The sequence below is a fragment of the Ochotona princeps genome, chromosome 6, assembly GCF_030435755.1.
Source record: "Ochotona princeps isolate mOchPri1 chromosome 6, mOchPri1.hap1, whole genome shotgun sequence".
Lineage (NCBI taxonomy): Eukaryota > Metazoa > Chordata > Mammalia > Lagomorpha > Ochotonidae > Ochotona > Ochotona princeps.
Window position 1 is genome coordinate 45,916,493 of NC_080837.1, and position 19,322 is coordinate 45,935,814.

At 40.5% G+C, this 19,322-nt stretch overlaps 1 protein-coding gene across 1 annotated transcript; it reads left to right on the forward strand.

Annotated features, from left to right (window-relative positions):
• The first annotated feature begins 17,249 nt into the window (after positions 1-17,249).
• On the forward strand, positions 17,250-18,176 carry LOC101528634 (olfactory receptor 4E2). Its single transcript, XM_004584901.2, has one exon. It carries the CDS (start codon positions 17,250-17,252, stop codon positions 18,174-18,176), a length of 927 nt encoding a protein of 308 aa, XP_004584958.1.
• The last annotated feature ends 1,146 nt before the right edge of the window (positions 18,177-19,322 follow it).

Consider the following 19,322-nt stretch of genomic DNA (forward strand, 5'->3'; position numbering starts at 1 on the left):
GAGACCTGGCTTAGGTTCTCAGCTCCTGGCACTGGTCCATCACTAGCTGTTGCTGGCATTTGAATTATAGGCTGAAGAAATTATAGGCTGTCTCACAAATGAAACACCATTTCTGGGGGCCTGGTGTCATGTTGTAGAATGTTGAGCCATCACCTGCAATGTTGGCATCCCAAGTGGGTGCCAGTTTGAGTCCTCCCTGCTTCACTTCTCATCCTGATCCCTGTTGATATTCTTGGCAAGGTAGCAAGAGTTTCACTACCTGTACCTGTGTAGTAGATCTAGATGAAGCTCCTGGCTCCTGGCAACAGCCTGGCCATTGCAGCCCTGGCCATTGTGGCCATCTGGGGAGTGAACTAATGGATAGAGTGCTCTCTTTCTGTGTTTCCTATTCTCTTTCTGTAACTCTGCTTTTCAAATAAATGAATAAATATTTTAAAATAAAGTTAATGATAATCTAAGTGTTACTTGAGAATTGTTTAGAAACGAAGAAATGAACACAAGAGTATACTAACCTTAGTAACCTCCATTGTAAAATGATGGTACTGGACAAAGATTGGATTTCTAGGTCTGATTTCTCTCTCTCTTTAAAAGTTTGCTTAGTTGAAAAGCAGAGTTACAGATAAAGGGAGAGAGAAAGAGAACCTTAATTGCCGATTCATTCCCCAAATGGAACCAGGTTGAAACCAGAAACTAGGAGTTTCGTTCAGGTTTCCCACGTGGGTGGCAGGGATCTAAATACTTAGACCATCTTCCATTGTCCTCTCAGGTGCATGATCAAGAAGTTTGGAAGTGAGCAGCCTGGTCTCAAACTAGTGCTCATATGGAGTGCTGCTGTTGCTGGCAGCAGCTTAACTGTGGGTAATAATGTCATCCGCTAAGACTGATATCTAAGATTCTTTTTAATTTTTTATTGTGATTGTTTTGGACTTACAGATAAATCTGGAGAAAATTGACATCTTAGTATGAACTCTTCAAACATACCAATTCTGTATACCTCTCTGCATTTGCTTAGCTATTACCTAATATCCTTTATTGATGTATTATAAATTATCAGTACACAGGCAGTTTTTGCTTTTGTCAGATTAGTCTCTAAATATTATCAAATTTTCATGCTTTTTTGTTAGTTCTTTCCAAATTTCAATTTGTAATTGTTGCTAGTAAATAAAAATACAATTGATTTATTGTGTAGCAATTTTGTATTTTGTAATGCGATTAAAGCGACCTCTTAGTGTCATACTAAAAATTTCCTTTTTAATTCTAAATTGCAAGAAAGAAAATATTTAGAGTTTGATGTGTGTATGTGTGTGTGTTTGGTATTTGTTAAGTTGCAACATATTGTGATGCTGTATCTGGCCACAAGATGACAGTATTCCCTTTATTAAAAACAGCTACTATTTCTCTTTTTTTTTTGAAAATTATTTATTTTTTTATTAATTACATTGCATTATGTGACACAGTTTCATAGGCTCTGGGATTCCCCCAACCCCTCCCCGTACCCTCCCCCCATGGTGGGTTTCTCCACCTTGTTGCTGTATTACATTTCAGATTCAGTCAAGATTCTTTCATTGCAAGCATATACCAAGCAGAGTCCAGCATCTTATTGTCCAGATAAATTCAATGGTTTCTTGGGGAGACCATCCCTGGTCTGAAGGTAGAGCTGGCAAAATATCATCCCAATCAATTTAAAGCCACAACATAGCATCAACAACAATTTACAACATTATGGAATTAATTGACATGGTACTGAGTAATCAATATGTTAAAAAAATGCAAGTTCTTAACCACATCCTGAGATTACTTCATTGACATTTCAATTTTAGTTTATATACTACCGACTTCTATACACCTTAAAATGGCTATAGGGTACTATTCAGCTGTCTCTTGTCTATTTTCTGGGTAGCTCCGGAGGCCCCCCCGAACACACACACACACACACACACACACACACACACATTAGAATAGATAGACAGAAACCAAAAAGGAAAGCTTAGAACCAGACAGGAAACGGTCAGCATGGACTCACACATACCTTACTAGGTAGGACACAAAGATTAGTTACTCCTCACTAAGGTATTGAAGATTTCTCTGCACACCCCTCCTAAAACTGTTCTGCACCTCAACTGTTGACATACGCCTTATTAGAGTTATAAGCCAGGTTTGACTATCCTAAAATCTGCCAAGTTCAGCAAAATTATGCTTCAACAGTACAAACTGCTAAATACTGAAAAACAGCTACTATTTCTTACTTCATGGAGTAAATAGAAGTAAATGCAGAGTGTTCATGAGTGATACAAATTAGTTCAGTACGGATAATATATGTGAGGCACTCATTAGTTTGGGAAAAAAATATTACACAAGCCTTAACTTTGGGAATAGTTTGAAATAGAGATTTCTTCCTCTACCTCTCCTTCTTGCATTCCCTTTTTTCCTTGCTTGTTCTTCCTTTCTTTCCTTCCTTTAAGCTTCAGTTGATATTTTAATTAATATCGGATTTCCTGCTATTCCTGAGATAAGCTTAGATGTTTGAAAAAGTCTCCCCTCTCTTTGTTATTGCCTCAAATAACAATCCACACCCACAAGTACATAACCTACCTCCAGCTGCACCTTTGCTTCTTTCTATCCGAGGAAATGCTCAGGCTGGGGAAACTGACCACTTTCACTTTCCTCTGTATGCCCATTTGTCTTCTCCATGTTTCCCACATACGTCTGTCCTTCAGTGTTGACCAGGGTTGCTGGGATTGCAAGGTGACGCTGGTTGAAAGTGTCCTGGAAAGAGATTCCTGCGAGGGAACCTGTGGTTGCTTAGTGGATGTTGATGGTCACCAGGGAAGAAAACTTTTCTGGGTTTTGCATCCACATTGAGCTTCCCTCCCTCACCCAACTGCAGGGTTCATCTGCTGCAGACTCTAGAAGATCCGTGACCACCCCAGAGGTAGTGTCTTGCCTGGAGTGTCCACAATCTGGAGTGTCCCGCCTGGGGTGTCCACAGCCTGGGGTGTCCTGGGCAGCTTTCTTTTGAAACATTTCTCTGATGATGGGAATTAACTCTCAATGGAATAGCAAACACTGGCAGGAGTTTTCAAAGTAACTGTTTCAGCTTTATGATTGAAACCTCTACATTGTAATGAAATAGCTCTGCCTATAGATATTTACCATATGTGGTGTGAATTATTACTAAATAACCAATAAGAACTGATGCAACTGCTATTTCTACAATCATTTATTTCTATCTATACAACTCTCCCATCGATGGCAGTTACACTATTTTAAAAATATTATTTATGTCCTTGAAAGGCAGGGTTACAGAGGAGAAGATGGGCGTGGGGAAACAGAGAGAGAAATCTTCCATTTGCTGGTTCACTTTCCAAATGGCAGCAATGGTTGGAGCTGGACCACTCTGATACCAGGAATCAAGAGCTCCTTTCAGGTCTCCTGTATGAGTGCAGGGCCGAGGACTCGGGCCATCTCCCAATATGTTCCCAGAAGCATTAAGAAGGAGCTGGTTCAGAAGTGGTCAAGACTTGAACTGGTCCCTATAACGGATGCTGGCCACTGCACAGGCCCCTAACGCTATTCTCATAATAGCAATGAACATCTAAGAATGCTGCTTAGATGACAATCACGAGTCTTCTCGACACAATACATGACAAAATGTCAAGCAGCTCACCGAGTTTAAGACCCTGGAAAGAGCCATTGTCCAGGTCAACTTCATGTACCAGACAGCTGGGTTCAATGGGCTGTCCTGGTCCCAGGACCATGAAGGTGGACCGTTCATGTGTCTCTCTTTCTGCATTCTGGATAGTTCGGAGAATAGAAGTCATCTTTCTTTACTGCTTAGTCACTTTTGATGCGTACCTAACTCTTTATGTGGGAGTCCATGTCAAGGACTCTGCCCCTTACCTCCTTGCTAAAACAAACACACTAAGTATAAGGTCCTCTTGGCTGCACCAAACCCAAATGACGAGCCTAGCAGTGAGGAGGTGTTTTATTTCCTCAGTACATGTCTGAAGTGAGTCATGATGGGGATGTTGTGATCACACTGCCACTCTTAAATGGGGCGGTCCTGAGCAAGTCACCTTCATGCTTTGGGTTTAGTTTCTTGATTCAAAATGGAAATGATAGTACCTACCTCACAGGGTCACTCTCAATTATGAATTAGGACCTGTATCTTTATTATTTAACAGATTAGAGTTGGCACTGGTAAGCTCTATGTAAGTTCAGTTATTTGACTATATACTATGTGGGAAGGGCTCTGGGGCTAGATCTCAGTGTTTCCCCACCCCAAGTTTTGCAGAAGGTAAAATTATGAAAATAACTGTCTTATGAATGGAAGGCTCCAACCTGGCATTTTTCCCTGGGATGGGTTCCTGGCTCTGCAAAAATGGTGACACTCAGGAACTCTGGAAACCCAAATGAATATACTTACGAAGAAGATGTTGAGTGTTTCAACTGGCTAAGTAAGACTGTCTTCACAATGTGCATTCCTGAGATGTAAATATGATTTTTATTATTTCCTGGAGGCTTGTAAGGCAGGCTAGAAATGAGGGTTAACGGCTTTAGATGCAGGAAATGTGTATATAAGCGAGGGACTCTAGAAAAGCTGTGAAAAAAGAATAAACAACACGGGGGTGACTCAGGGCAAGGAAGGAGAGCCAGGAGGGACTGCTAAAACAGACGCAGACCATGGCATTAAGTAACAACCAGTGGTCAATTTAAAATTTTTCTTTGTTTTCGACAAAATTCAGCACAACTTCCTGCTAAAGACCCTAACCAAGGTAGGCATAGATGGAAAAATCCACAACATAATCAAAGCAATATATGAAAAACCCAATGCCAGCATCATACTGAATGGAGAAAAACTGGAACCCTTCCCACTGAGATCTGGAACAAGACAGGGATGTCCGCTTTCTCCGCTGCTATTCAACATAGTTCTAGAGGTACTCGCTGAGGCCATAAGACAAGAAAAAGAAATCAAAGGAATCCAAATGGGAAATGAAGAAGTCAAGCTTTCACTATATGCAGATGACATGATTCTTTATATGGAAGAGCCAAAAGGCTCAACACAGAGACTACTAGAACTTATACGAGAGTTCGGTAGAGTGGCAGGGTACAAAATTAATGAACAAAAATCAACAGCCATAGTGTATGCTAACAGCCCCAAGTTGGAAAAAGATCTAACCAGCAAGATACCATTCAAAGTAACAAAGGAAAGCATGAAGTATCTGGGAATTAACCTAACCAAAAATGTAGGAGACCTATTCGAGGAAAACTACAAACTACTTAAAAAAGAAATTGAACAAGATCTAGAAAGATGGAGTAACATCCCATGCTCCTGGATAGGTAAAATCAATATCATTAAAATGTCTATACTGCCAAAAGCAATATATACATTCAACGCAATCCCAATCAAATTGCCCAAAACATTCTTCACAGAACTGGAAACAATGATTCAAAGGTTCATCTGGAAACACAAAAAACCACGAATAGCTAGAACCATTCTCAAGAACAGGAAGTTAGCAGGGGGAATCACAGTTCCGGACCTCTGGACATACTATAGGGCAGTGGTTATCAAAACAGCGTGGTACTGGCACAAAAATAGAGAAGAAGATCAATGGAGCAGAATAGAAACACCAGATGGGAACCCACAGAAATACAGCCAAATAATCTTTGACAAAAAGACAAACGACAACCCAGGCAAATGGGAAGGTCTGTTCAATAAATGCTGTTGGGACAACTGGTTGATAGCCTGCAGAAACAAAAAGATAGACCCACATCTCTCACCATATACTAAGATCAAATCCAAATGGATAAAAGATTTAAACCTACATCCAGAAACCTTCAAACTTTTGGAAGAAAATGTTGGAAACACACTGGAACACTTAGGGGTAGGCCCTCACTTCCTAAAAAAGACTCCAAATGCAGTAGAAATCGAGACCAAAATAAACAATTGGGACCTCATCAAACTAAGAAGCTTCTGTACAGCTAGAGAAACAATCAACAAAGTAAAAAGGCAACCCACAGAATGGGAGAAGATCTTTGCACACGACTTAGGTGATAGAGGGCTGATCTCCAGAATATACAAAGAGCTACAAAACAACCAAAATGTCAAAACAAACAAGCCACTCAAGAAATGGGCACGGGAAATGGGCAAACACTTCACAAAGGAACAAACCCAAATGGCAAATAAACATATGAAAAAATGCTCAAGTTCCCTGGCAATAAGGGAAATCCAAATTAAAACATCAATGAGGTACCACCTAACGCCAGTAAGACTGGCCCACATGAATAAAAGCACCAACAACACTTGTTGGCGAGGTTGCGGGGAAAAGGGAACCCTACTCCACTGCTGGTGGGGCTGCAGGCTGGTACAGCCTCTATGGAAATCAGTATGGAGAACATTCAAACAACTCAAATACAACATACCGTATGACCCGGCAATAGCACTCCTAGGAATATATCCAGAACACTTGTTTTATGAGAAACCAACATGCACTCCTATGCTCATAGCAGCACAATCAGTAATTGCAAAGACATGGAAGCAACCAAAATGCCCATCAACAGAGGATTGGATAAGAAAGCTATGGTTCATCTACTCCATGGAATACTACTCAGCTATTAAACAAAACAAAATGCAGTTCTTTGTGGCCAAATGGGCCAAACTGGAAACCATAATGCTAAGGGAAATGAGCCAATCCCAAAAGGTTAAATACCACATGTTTGCCTTAATTTAAGATGACACGATGTTATGTATAACAAGTTATGTTATGAATGTTATATGTTGTGTATAAACCTAAATTGAAATGTCAATGAGGTGGTCACAGAAGGTGGATAAGAAATCGCATTTACTTTTACCATATTGGTTACTTGTTACTATGTCAATTAATTCCATGGTGATGTAAATTTTTGCTGATGGTATGTTGGAGCTTTTAATTGATCGGGATGATAGTCTGCTGGCTCTGTCTTCAGACCAGAGAGTGTATACCTAAGAAGCCGTTGAACTTATCTGGACAATAAGATGCTGGACTCTATGTTTGGTATATGCTTGCAATGGGGGAATCTCAAGTGAACTTGAACTGTGGTTATGCAACAAGGTGGAGGAATCCACCATGGTGGGAGGGTTTGGGGAGGGGTGGGGAGAATCCCAGTACCTATGAAACTGTGTCACATAATACAATGTAATTAATGAATTTAAAATAAAATTAAAAAAAAAAAAAAAAAAAGAAAATGAAATCAGTATCTTAAAAATGTAAAAAAAAAAAAAAAAAAATAAAATTTTTCTTTGCTGCTTACTAATTCCCTTGTATTGTCTGAAAATCTTGCAGTGAAGTTGGCTAAATGTTAAGACCTAATGCTAAGCAGGTTTTGGAGAAAAAACCATTATCGTGGTTTGTCCACTTGAGATAAAGCTGACTCAAGCACACAAGCTTTGATTGTAAGTTATTCAGATGTCAAGAGGGGCAATCCCAAGATCATCTAAGGAATAGTCAGTCATATGCTACATATCTTCTGTATATTTTTTTTCCATTCAAAATTTATAAAATGAGGGCCAGCGTGATAGTGTAGCGGTTAAGGTCCTCACCTTGAACGCGCCAGGATCCCATATGGATGCCGGTTCTAATCCCAACAGCCCCAATTTCCATCCAGCTCCCTGCCTGTGGCCTGGGAATGCAGTCAAGGACAGCCCAAGACTTTGGGACCCTGCACCCACGTGAGAGACCCACAGGAGGCTCCTGGCTTCGGATTGGCTCAGCTCCAGCCGTTGCGGCTGCTTGGGGAGTGAATCATCGGAGGGAAGATCTTCCTCTCTGTCTCTCCTCTCTGTATATCCGCCTTTCCAATAAACAATAAATAAATCTAAAAAAAAAAAACCCAAAATTTATAAAATGAACTTTTGAGATGGAATTTGAATGGACAAGTTGAAGAACAATCTGACACTGTGAGTTAAGATCATTAAAGTGCTCATATTCCTCTCACCTGATACTTCCTTTTTTGAGCTCTCACTTAAAGAGATGCAGGTTAGAAATGAACTTTCGAAGCTTTGGAAGTTAGAATGTCAGGATACAATTAAATAGCAGAATGCTGGACTTATGAATATCTATGAAGGACTATACTATTGTAAAATATGGAGGAAATCAGTGTGGGGGGTTTAGGCAGGGGTAAGGGAAATACTGGAGTCAATGGGATTGTATAATAAGATAATTTAAAAAATATATAAAAATTAAAAGAATATAAAATAAAAAAGAAGCTTTGGAATTGGTGAGACTGGAGGTTTTATATGATAGTATTAATCACTTGGAGAATTTAAGGGCAACAATATATATGTGATGGACAACAGAATATTTTAAAGCTGTATTTTTTTTAAGGATCTGTTTATTTTTATTGGAAAGGGAGATTTGTAGAGAGAAGGAAAAACAGAGATAGAGAAGTCCTCCATCTTCAATAGCTGCAGTAGCTGGAACTGAACTGACCCAAAGTAGGAACCAGAAGCCTCCTCTGGGTCTTCCACATGGATGGAGGGGCCAAAGGCTTTGGGCATCCTAGGGTCAGCAGATAACTTAAATTCTGCTACCCACTAGTGAGACCCAGATGGAGCTCTGGGCTCTTTGCTTCAGTGTGGCCCAGCCCTGGCTATTTGGGGTACAAACCAGTGGATAGAAGATGTCTCTCTCTCTCTCCCCACTCCTGTGATGCTCTGCCTTTCAAATATATGAAAATATATTTTAAACCTGGAAATTTAAAAAGAGAACCAGCAATTACTTGTTAAAACATTTTCACGATAGCTGCTTTAACATCTTTGTCCAGTCATTTCAGTATCTGTCTGGGTGATGACAACAGTGGATTGTCTTTTCTCATTTATGTGGTGGTTTGTAGGTCTTGGAAAGAGAAGTGATTTTTGGAATTTGTCCCTTTATATTCTGAAACTCTGGATCCTACTTAGTCTTCCTTTATCAGGCTGTTCCCTTGTAGAGGTGTAAAGGAGGGCTGATGGGTATGTGCGTGAGTCTACTGCTGGGTCCCACTGACACCATCCCAGCCTAAGGGGCCACTGAGTCACATTGATCTGCTGCCTCTGAGTGGGAGTGATCAGCTCTTGACTGGGCCAGCTGCTACCAAGGAAGCTGATGAAGGAGAGGGCCTGATGGCTGATGCTGGTCCCATTAGCCTGTCTTCCTATTGTCCTGTGCAGCCACTGAGTGGGTGTGAAGGTTCAGTTCTTCATCGGTAGAGTGGAAGCTGAGAGTTGACCACACCACCTTACACTATCTCCTGATTACCTGGTTCAGGGGAGGCCATTCTCAGGGCTAGGCACTACCTTGTTGGGGAATAGGAGCACCACCTGCTTTTGCTAGATGAGGATTTGAATATCAGCTGCTGCTTCTTCTAAAGGTTTATTTATTTATTTGAAAGTCAAAATTAGAGAAAGATAAAGATGGGCGAAGGGGAAGAGAGATTTTCCATCTTCTGGTTCACCCTCTCTTCCCCTGCTCTCTTCTTTCCAAGATGGACTCTGTGGTTAGCACACTGGGCCAGGCAGAATCTAGGAGCCAGGAGCCTGGAGCTTTCTCCAGGTTTCCCACATGTGTGGCAGGAGACAAACACTTAGGTCATTCTTTGCTGCTTTTCCCAGGCTGTTAACTGGGAGCCTGAGGCCACTGTTGCAGGTGGCAATTTTCCTGCTATGCCACAACACAGACTTGTTCAGATCACTGACACTGGGTGGGAAAACTACAGGGCAGAACAGCTTGTGTGGGGAGAGGAGGAAGTGAGAGATCCACTTCCATGCTCACAGTCTGAAGCCTGCAAGTTGCCATGGTTTCTGCCTAGAGGGAAGGTCTGAACTGAAAGATTTTCTGGGCTTGGGCCACCACTTTTCCTTGCCCTTTATAAGGATCAGGCTCCCAGGAAATTTTAAACTGTGCTGTTGATGCCTGTGTTGTGGGGTCTTTTTTAACGTTAGCATGTTATTTTATTTTAAACATTATGTATGTATGTATGTATGTATGTATGTATGTATGTTCATTGTGGCCAAAATGGCCAGAGCTAGCTGATCTGAAGCCTGGAGCCAGGAGCTTCCTCCTGATCTCCCATGCGGGTGCAGGATCCCAAGGCTTTGGGCTGTCTTCCACTGCTTTCCTAGGCCACAAACAGCGAGCTAGATGGGAAATGGGGCCTCTGGGACATGAACTGGTGCCTATATGGGATCCTGGCATGTATAGGGCGAGGACTTTAGCCACTAGGCTACAGTACTGCCCAATTATTTTAGTTTTAACCTGTGTCTTTGTAATGAAAGTGAATTGCTGTGGGCAACATACAGCTCAGCATTTTCAAAAGGTAAATTTGACAATCTCTGCTTTTAGTTAGAGCATTTATATTGTTTAGATTTGTTAATATAAATATTTCTTGAATATTTTTAATTTCTTGAAATGTAACTTATATACAGTGAGATTCACCCTCTTGAAATATACAGTTTTGTGAGTTTTAGGAAAGTTATAGAAGTATACACCCATAGCCACTACCTACTTTTAGAAAACTTCTCTAACTTCAAGAAGAAACCTCATATCTGTTAACAATTATTCTTCCCTTCTCTTTCCAGCTCTAGAAACCACAACTCATAGCTCACTTCCAATGTGTATAGGTTCGTTAATTCTGGACATTTCATAGAAATGGAACCATACAAAAAAGTGTGTGTGTTTGTTTGAGATAAACTTGAGGCTCAAGTTCTCTATATGGGATTTGGAAGTCACAAGCAACATGCTAGTTGCTCAGCCAAACACCTACCACTGAGTTTTTATCTTGTAGTATTTTATTTCACCTCCACTTCTATTAGCTACAGCACTTCATCTTATTTGATACATCAGCATTTATAGTATTCATCTTTAATGCAGGATACCTTCCTTCTAGTTAATATTAGCCCATTGCCTGTGTAATATAAGAACTTTTCAAATAATTGTTTTCCTCCTTTCAACTTTACATTAATAAAATACATTTTAATGTATTTTATTAATTCCAAAGTGTATTATTATTGTTTTTGCTTTAACTTGTCTTGATTGTCTTTATTTATAGAGATCACCCCATGAAGATGAGAAAGTATGGGGTATATTTTTGGCTTTGGACACTTGCTCAAGTCAAGCCATAGAAGAGACAGTTGAGGATGTGTTGAGTCAGATATTTCTGGAAACTAAATTCCAGGCTGTATATTAGTAACCCTGGGCACCCACTGACTGGTACCAATTTACTTGATATTCTTGGAAGAAGTTTCACTTGGCCATGGGTGTTTGAGTCCCTGGTGTATCCCTGCTGTAGTGGTTGGTACAGTGGCTGCACAGACTGAAGTCACGCTAATTGCCAAAGGGTTGACTCTCTAATATTTAGAGGCTACTGGATTTATAGTCCATTGACAAAATTGCTAAAAAAATGAGACTAATAGCAGGAGATACATTGAAACAGAAAAGTTTTAATAATACCTCTGAGTATTCACTGAGGGCAAGTTCAATTATAGTCATTCAAGGTTCTCTTCAAAAATTCTATGTCAGACTGATAAAAATTCCAGGGCTTTCCAAGCCTTAACATCACCCTGTGCGGACTTTCATACTCTGGGATTTTATATCCAAGCATCTGTAACAGGATATTAAGAGGACACTAAGATCTTCAGAGAAGGTACGGGATAGATGGTAAGTTTTTGGGGTCATTTGGAACATGTTTTAAGCAAGCAAAGCAGTTCTTGTCTACAAATGTTACTGCTTTCACATTGAAAAACATAACTCTGGAACATAAAAGAGATAGAATTATCACAACTACTGGGTTGATTCTATTGACCTGATGATCCCAAGTTTTCCTATCTTCTTGCTGCTTCACCTACATAGAGATATAATGATTAGTATTACTCAGGTGAATGTTGAAGCAAGAAAGATTCAGTAGGCTCTTCAGGGGAAGTTTATCTCCTGAGAATGACAGATGAACAGTGGTCGTCCTTATAAACTTAAACTGCATTCCATTCTCATCTTTAAGATCATTGCAAAAAAAAAAGATAATTGTATTAGAACTAGATAGCTATGGATCTACACACATTTGTGTACATATATGTAAACATCTGATATGTCAGATGCAAAAGATAAGCCCATACACATACATACATTCAGAAAGAAAGAGGTAAAGGAAGTTATTTTAGATAATTGGCTCATGAAATTATGAGGCTGTAGGATCTAGTAAGTGAAAAGTCTGCAGAGTAGACCTGTAGGCTGAAAATTTTACTATGAGTGGATACTGCAACCTTGAATTTAAGGTAGCCTGCAGGTAGAATTTTACTTTTTCTTCTGAAGAGTAATCAATTCACTAACTACTCTACAGAGAGACAGAGAGAGTCGGGGGGCAAGCTGTTATCCACTGGCTAATTCCCCAGATGGTCAGATGAAAGCTAGAAGCCCTGAACTCCATCTTCATCTCATGTCTGGTGGTGGGGATGTAAATACTCGAGCTAACACCTGGTGCTTGCCAGGCATGCTAGCAGGCACCTGAGTGGGAAATGGAGTATCCAGCACTTGAATCGACATATATGGGATGTGGGCATCCTAGGCATCCTAAGCAGTGGTTTCATTCCTGTGTCAAATGCCTGTTTTAGAATTCTTTATTTTAACAATGGGATATGAACTCAATCTGTACTTTTAGGGCCTTCTAGTGGTTGGATGAGCCCATCCAAGTTGTGTGGGGCTGTAATTTTTACTCAAAGTGTCAGTATTTAAAAAGTTAACATCTAAACATATTTTCATAGCACCATCTAGACCACTGTCTGACCAAACAATTGGTTCCCATGACCTAGCCAAATTTTCACATCAAAATTAACCACTACAGACAAATATAATTAGGAGAGAGGATTATAGTATTTTCACCAGAAAGAAATGCAAATATTTGATGGGATAAACATGCTTATTTTGACAGGACACTAAAAAATGTATTCACATATTGAAACATCATGTGGTACCACATACATACAATTTTTAATGTCAGTTAAGCTCTATTTATAAAAAATTAACCATCATAATAATTAAGGGAATCAATGTTTATATGCTTTTCATAACAAAAATAAAGGTGAGTGACTTGCCCAAGTGTACCCAGTGATGTGATACATTAGTTCAAAAAGTATAAAGAACCAGAATCCAGAATTTTAGATGGGCCAGCTCATGGTGTGAATTCACTTGATTACTAGTTCACAGGGACAGCAATCAAACCTAAGGTTAATTGCTCTTGATTTGACACAGAGTCCTTTAAAGCATTTTTTTTTGCATTTTTATTTTCTAAATACAAAAACTTAAGCTTAATTTTAGTATTAGGTCATACTCTCCCTAGTAAGTGAAAGGTCTGCAGGGTAGACCAGTAGGTTGGAAATTTTAGCATGAGCTAGAAATAATTACTTTTCCTCTAAAAATTTTTGTTGAATGAATGATCTTTGAACACAGGATTTTAGGATGTTTTTAAATATAGTTGTATGTTTAGATACTAAGTTTTACTTTAATTGGCTAGAAGTAGGTAGGAGCTTTTGGAATGTTATGAAAAGGATCCAGGAATTAATATTGAAAGGGTGAAACTATTCCAACAGGAAACTAACAGCTTATGTCCAAATTAGAGTGTATTTTATTTGTGGTTTTTAAGATTTTGCTTTTTCCCTTTTATTTCAAGAAAGAATCGTGAAAAAGTGAATGAAGAAGCACTGGCGTAAGCTAACAGTGAGCTGTATCACCCTTGCATAATTGCGGAAAACTGGTAAGTTTTGAACTCTTAATGTGACTTCTCACTCTATTCTCATTCTAATATTTTCTTGTGCCAAGAATTTGATTTAGAGTCACTTCCTCATGGAGAACCATTGTGCTGTTCTTAGAAGACTCTCTGGCTTCCTGCCTGATGAGCAACAGCATTCTGTCTCTGCCTTCTCCTCACAGGAGTGTGAACACAGTGAGGAAACACCGGAATCTGCAGGCTTGAATACAGAGCTCATCACTCCTGCAGAAACACAGTGTGTATTTAAATATATAATTTATCTGTAAAAATTAGTCCTCAAAATACTATGCTAGGAAACCTTTTGTTCCATGAATGATTCTGTTTAAATTGAAGCATAACAAACATAAAGTGTGCCAAACCAAGCTATATTCCTTGGTGTATTTTCCTAAATAAACACATGAAATCCACAACATAAAATAATGTATTTTTAAAATAATGTTTTTATTGAAAAGTCAGGTATACAGAGAGGAGGAGAGACAGAGAGGAAGATCTCTGTTTGCTGATTCACTCCCCAAGTGGTTGTAATGGCCGGAGCCAGGAGCCAGGAGCCAGGAGCCAGGAGCCCAGAGCTTCCTCTGGGTCTCCAACGTGGGTGTAAGGTCCCAATGCTTTGGGCCGTCCTTGACTGCTTTTCCAGGCCACAAGCAGGGAGCTGGATGTGAAGCAGGGCCACCAGGACACAAAACAGCACCTATATGGGATCCCGGCACTTGAAAGGCAATGACTTTAGCTACTAGGCTACTGGGCCCAAATCCACAATATAAAATATTCTAAGTAAGGGACCAGTGTTGTATTATAGTAGGCTGGAATGTCTGCATCCATGTGAATGTCCATTTGAATCCTGGCTGCTCTACTTCCTATCCATCTCCTTGCTAGAGTACCAAGGAAACAGTGGAAGATGGCTCGCATGCCTGATTTTTACATAGGAAGCTTGGATGGAGGTCTTGGCTCCTGGCTTGGTCTGGCTTTGCACTGTTGCAGCCTTTTGGGGAGTGAGCTAATGGACAAATGATCTCTCTTTCACTGTCTCTCTTTATATATGGCTTTTAAATAATTAACATTTTAAAAGATTTATCTTATTTTAATTGTAAAGTCAGATATATAGAGAGGAGAGACAGAAATATCTTCCATCCAATGATTTACTCCTCAAGTGGCTGCAATGGCTGGAACTGAGCTGATCTGAAGCCAGGGGCCAGGAGCTTCCTGTGGTTCTCCCATGCGAGTGCAGGGTCCCAAGGCTTTGGGCCACCCTTGACTGCTTTCCCAGTCCACAAGCAGGGAGCTGGATGGGAAGTGGAACAGCCAGGACACAAACTGGTGCCCATATGGAATCCTGGCACGTGCAAGGAGAGGACTTAGCCACTAAGCTTTCCTGCCAGGCCCTAAATAAACAACTCTTTAAAGGGACTGGCACAATGGAAAAGAAGGCGAATCCTCTACTTGTGGAATCCCATATGAGCATTGATTAATGTCCTAGCTGCTCCATATGCAATCCAATTCGCTGCTCATGGCTTGGGAAGGCAGCAGAGGCTGGCCAAGTCCTTGGGCCCCTGTACCCACACTGGAGACGCAGAGGAAGCTTTTAGCTTTGGATTGGCTGAGTTCTGGCAGTTGCTGCCATTTGGGGAGTGAATCAGCCAGTTGGAAGCTTCTCTCACTGTCTCTCCACTCTATAAAATCTGCATTTTGAATAAAAATAAACAAATCTTTAAAAAATAACTTCATAAAATATATTTTAAATAAACACTCTGGAAATTGTCATTCCCTTGCATGTCAATAATCCATAAAAAGTTAACCATAATTTTGCTTTCTATTGCTGTCAATGGTTTGCACCTTGTTTGAATGCCACTCATAATCAGTCACAAAATATCTGTGATTTTTTGTCTCTTGTTTAAAAATACATGTCCTTCCTACAATGTGGGATGGAAGAAGCCCAATTCCTCCTTTGAAGGATCCAGGGTCATCGGAACGACAACCAGGATCCCTGAGCGGTCCGCAGAAACAGAAGAACAGTAAACTTCCATCGGAACTAGGGAGAGGAGCTTTCTCTGGCCCTTGCATGCTTCCAACTTTGGGTCCCCACCCTCTTTTGTAAGGACCATCAGGATTGCTCCAGAAACCCCTCACAACAAACAAACATGAACAAACAAATTAGAATAGATAGACAGAGAACAACTAGGAAAGTTTAGAAACAGACAGGAAGCGGCCAGCTGGGATGCACTTATAACTCACTGGGTGGTACACAAAGATCAGTTACTCCTCTCTGGGGTGTTGAGGATTTCTCTGCACACCCCTCCCAAAACCGTTCACCTAAACTGTTGACATTTGTCCTGTTAAAGTTATAGAGTTAGACTACCCGAAAAACAACCAGGTTCAGCAAAATCATGCTTCAATGCTATAAAATGCTAAATACTAACATAGAAATAGACAAGAGACAGCTGAATAGCAATATATAGCCATTCTAAGGTATATAGAACATGGTTAAATATAAACCAAAATTGAAATGTCCATGAGGAAGTCACAGGTTGTGGCCGAGAACATGCGTTTCTCTAGTAACATATTGGTTAATCAATACCATGTCAATTAATGCCATAATGTTGTAAATGGTTGTAAATATTATGTTGGGTTTTTTACTTGATTGGGATGATACTCTGTTGGTTCTACCTTCAGACCAGAGATGGTCTCACCAAGAAAACTTACCAAGACAATAAGATGCTGGACTTTATGATTGGTCAAAACCTCCAATAAAAGAATGTTAACTGAATTTGAACTATGGAAATGCAACAAGGTGGAGTAATCCACCGTGGGGGTGGGGGGAGGGTTTGGGAAGGGGTGGGGGGAATTCCAGTGCATAAAAACAAATGTGTCACATTATGCAATGAAATTAATAATAATAAAAAAATTGCACACACAAAAAAATACATGTCCTTGAGGTTCATTTAAATTGTTGAGTGTAGTAGTAGTTTATTTTCCTTGTCACATAGTATTTTAGGATATGAATTTCCTACAATATTCTATTCTACTTTGCTAGACATTCCAGTACTGAGCTATATAAGGAAAAATGTTCAGGGATGCAATTGGATAGAAGGAGTTACTTTTAAAAAAATTATTTATGTTTGTTTGAAAGGCAGATGGGGGTGGAGTGAGAGAGAAAAACAGAGAGGATCTTCCATCTGCCGGCTCATTCCCCAAATGGCTGCAATGGCCAGAGCTGAACTGACTGAGTCAGGAGCGTCTTTCTGGGTCTCCCATGTGGGCGCAGGAGCTCAAGGACTTAAGCCATCCTCTGCTGCCTTCCCTGGCCATAACATAAACAGGGAGCTGGATCAGAAGTAGAGTGGCTGGGACTCGAACATCTGCCCATATGGTATGCTGTTTTGTTGTGAAAGGTTTAACCTACTACTCCAAACTGCTGGCCCCTTAAAGCTGAATGATTTTTTCTTTTTTCTGTAGAGTTCTTTGGGAGATATCACTGGATGGATGCTGTAAACCAAACAAGAGTGGCTGAGTTTATTTTCTTGGGACTCACTGATAATGGGGTGCTGGAGATCCTGTTTCTCACAGCATTCTCTATCACTTATGTGCTAACTCTTCTGGGCAACAGTGTCATCATTGTGACCATAGTCTTTACCCTACGCCTCCACACCCCCATGTATTTCTTCCTAAGCAACTTATCCTTTATTGACATCTGCCACTCCTCTGTCACTGTGCCCAAGATGCTGCAGGGCTTGCTTTTGGAGAGAAAGACCATTTTCTTTGACAGCTGCATCGCACAGCTCTTCTTCCTGCATCTTTTTGCCTGTGCTGAGATATTTCTGTTGACCATCATGGCATATGACCGCTATGTGGCTATCTGCACCCCGTTACACTACCCCCACGTGATGAACATGAGAGTCTGTGTGCGACTCGTCTTTGCTCTCTGGCTGGGAGGTACTGTCCACTCTCTTGTGCAGACCTTCCTGACTCTTCGCCTCCCATACTGTGGCCCTAACGTGATCGACAGCTACTTCTGTGATGTGCCCTCTGTCATCAAGCTGGCCTGCACAGACACGTATCTCACAGGAATGCTCATCGTGTCCAACAGTGGAACCATCTCCCTCGCTTGTTTCCTGGCCCTGGTGGCATCTTACACAGTCATCCTGGTGTCTCTTCGAAAGCAGTCGGCTGAAGGGCGCCGGAAAGCCTTGTCCACCTGCTCGGCCCACTTCATGGTGGTGGCACTTTTCTTTGGGCCATGTATCTTCATCTACACTCGGCCGGACACCAGCTTCTCCATTGACAAGGTGGTGTCTGTCTTCTACACGGTGGTCACTCCTTTGCTGAATCCCCTCATTTACACTTTGAGGAATGAGGAGGTCAAGAGTGCCATGAAGCAGCTCAGGCGGACACAAGTGTTTTCATGATGGGCATTGGGATTACAAATGTAATTGTGATCACAGAGTGAGAAACCCAAAGAGACAAAGTCATTAGATAAAATGACCCTGGGGAGGGCAGATTTTAGACTTAAAGAGAAAAACTCAACAGCTATGACATGTATGTGGAATTGGGTTAAGCTACTACTTGTGATGGCATCTCATAAGGGCACCAGTTTGTATCCATGCTGCACCACTTAGCATCAAGCTCCCTGCTAATGCACCTAGGAAAGCAGTGGAAGATGGCCCAAGTGTTTGGGCCCCAGCTATCCAGGTGGGAAACCCAGAAGTTCTTGGCCACTGGTTCAGCCTGGCCCAGCCCTGGCCATTGTGGACATCTAGAGAATGAACTTGTGGATGGAAGATCTCTCTTTTTCACTCTCTCGCTTTCTCTCTGTAACTCTGCCTTTTAAATAAAATGCATCATAAAGGAAATCTATTACATGTATAAAGGAAAAGATCATGTTGGGATATGTAAGGAAATAGAATCCGTGACAGTTTCCTGAAGGTGCGTGGTTTCACCAGTGTAAATACAGAATTTGGGGCCTGTAGCTCAGTTTGTTTCAGAATAGGCACAGCTGTGGGAAGCTCTTCCCTGACCCACTCTGTTTTGGCAACTGTTGACTCAGGGAAGCTATGCATCACATTTGGGCTTTTTGCATTGTTATTTGATCTTGCTCTCAAATATATTTTCCACACATTAAACAAGCTTTTATAATTTATATTAAATTAAACTCTTGCATTTAAATGTGATTCTTTCATTATGTCCAGGTTTGTTTTGCACTTTTGTGACACTTACATGTTTATGGACCCAAAGATACATCAAGAATTTATTTAAAAATAAACTTTTTGTGGGGGAATCCCAGTCTACATGATGTACCACAAAATCCAAAATAAAAATATAATAACAAACTTAATTAAATTGATTATATATGTGTGTGTTATATATGCATATATGTTATAACATAGCACATATCAATCTTGCTGTATAGTTTGACGAAGGTTTAAACATATTTGTTTACTTATTTTCATTTTATTTGAAACGCAGAAAGAGATTATTTCTCATCCACTAAGTTCTCTTCCCAGATGCCTACAACAGCCAAGGCTGGGCTTCTACAAAAAGTCTCCAGTGTGAAT

What these genes read in the sequence shown, in the direction of transcription:
- LOC101528634 (XM_004584901.2), top strand. Translation starts at nt 17,250, where the DNA reads ATGGATGCTGTAAACCAAACAAGAGTGGCTGAGTTTATTTTCTTGGGA.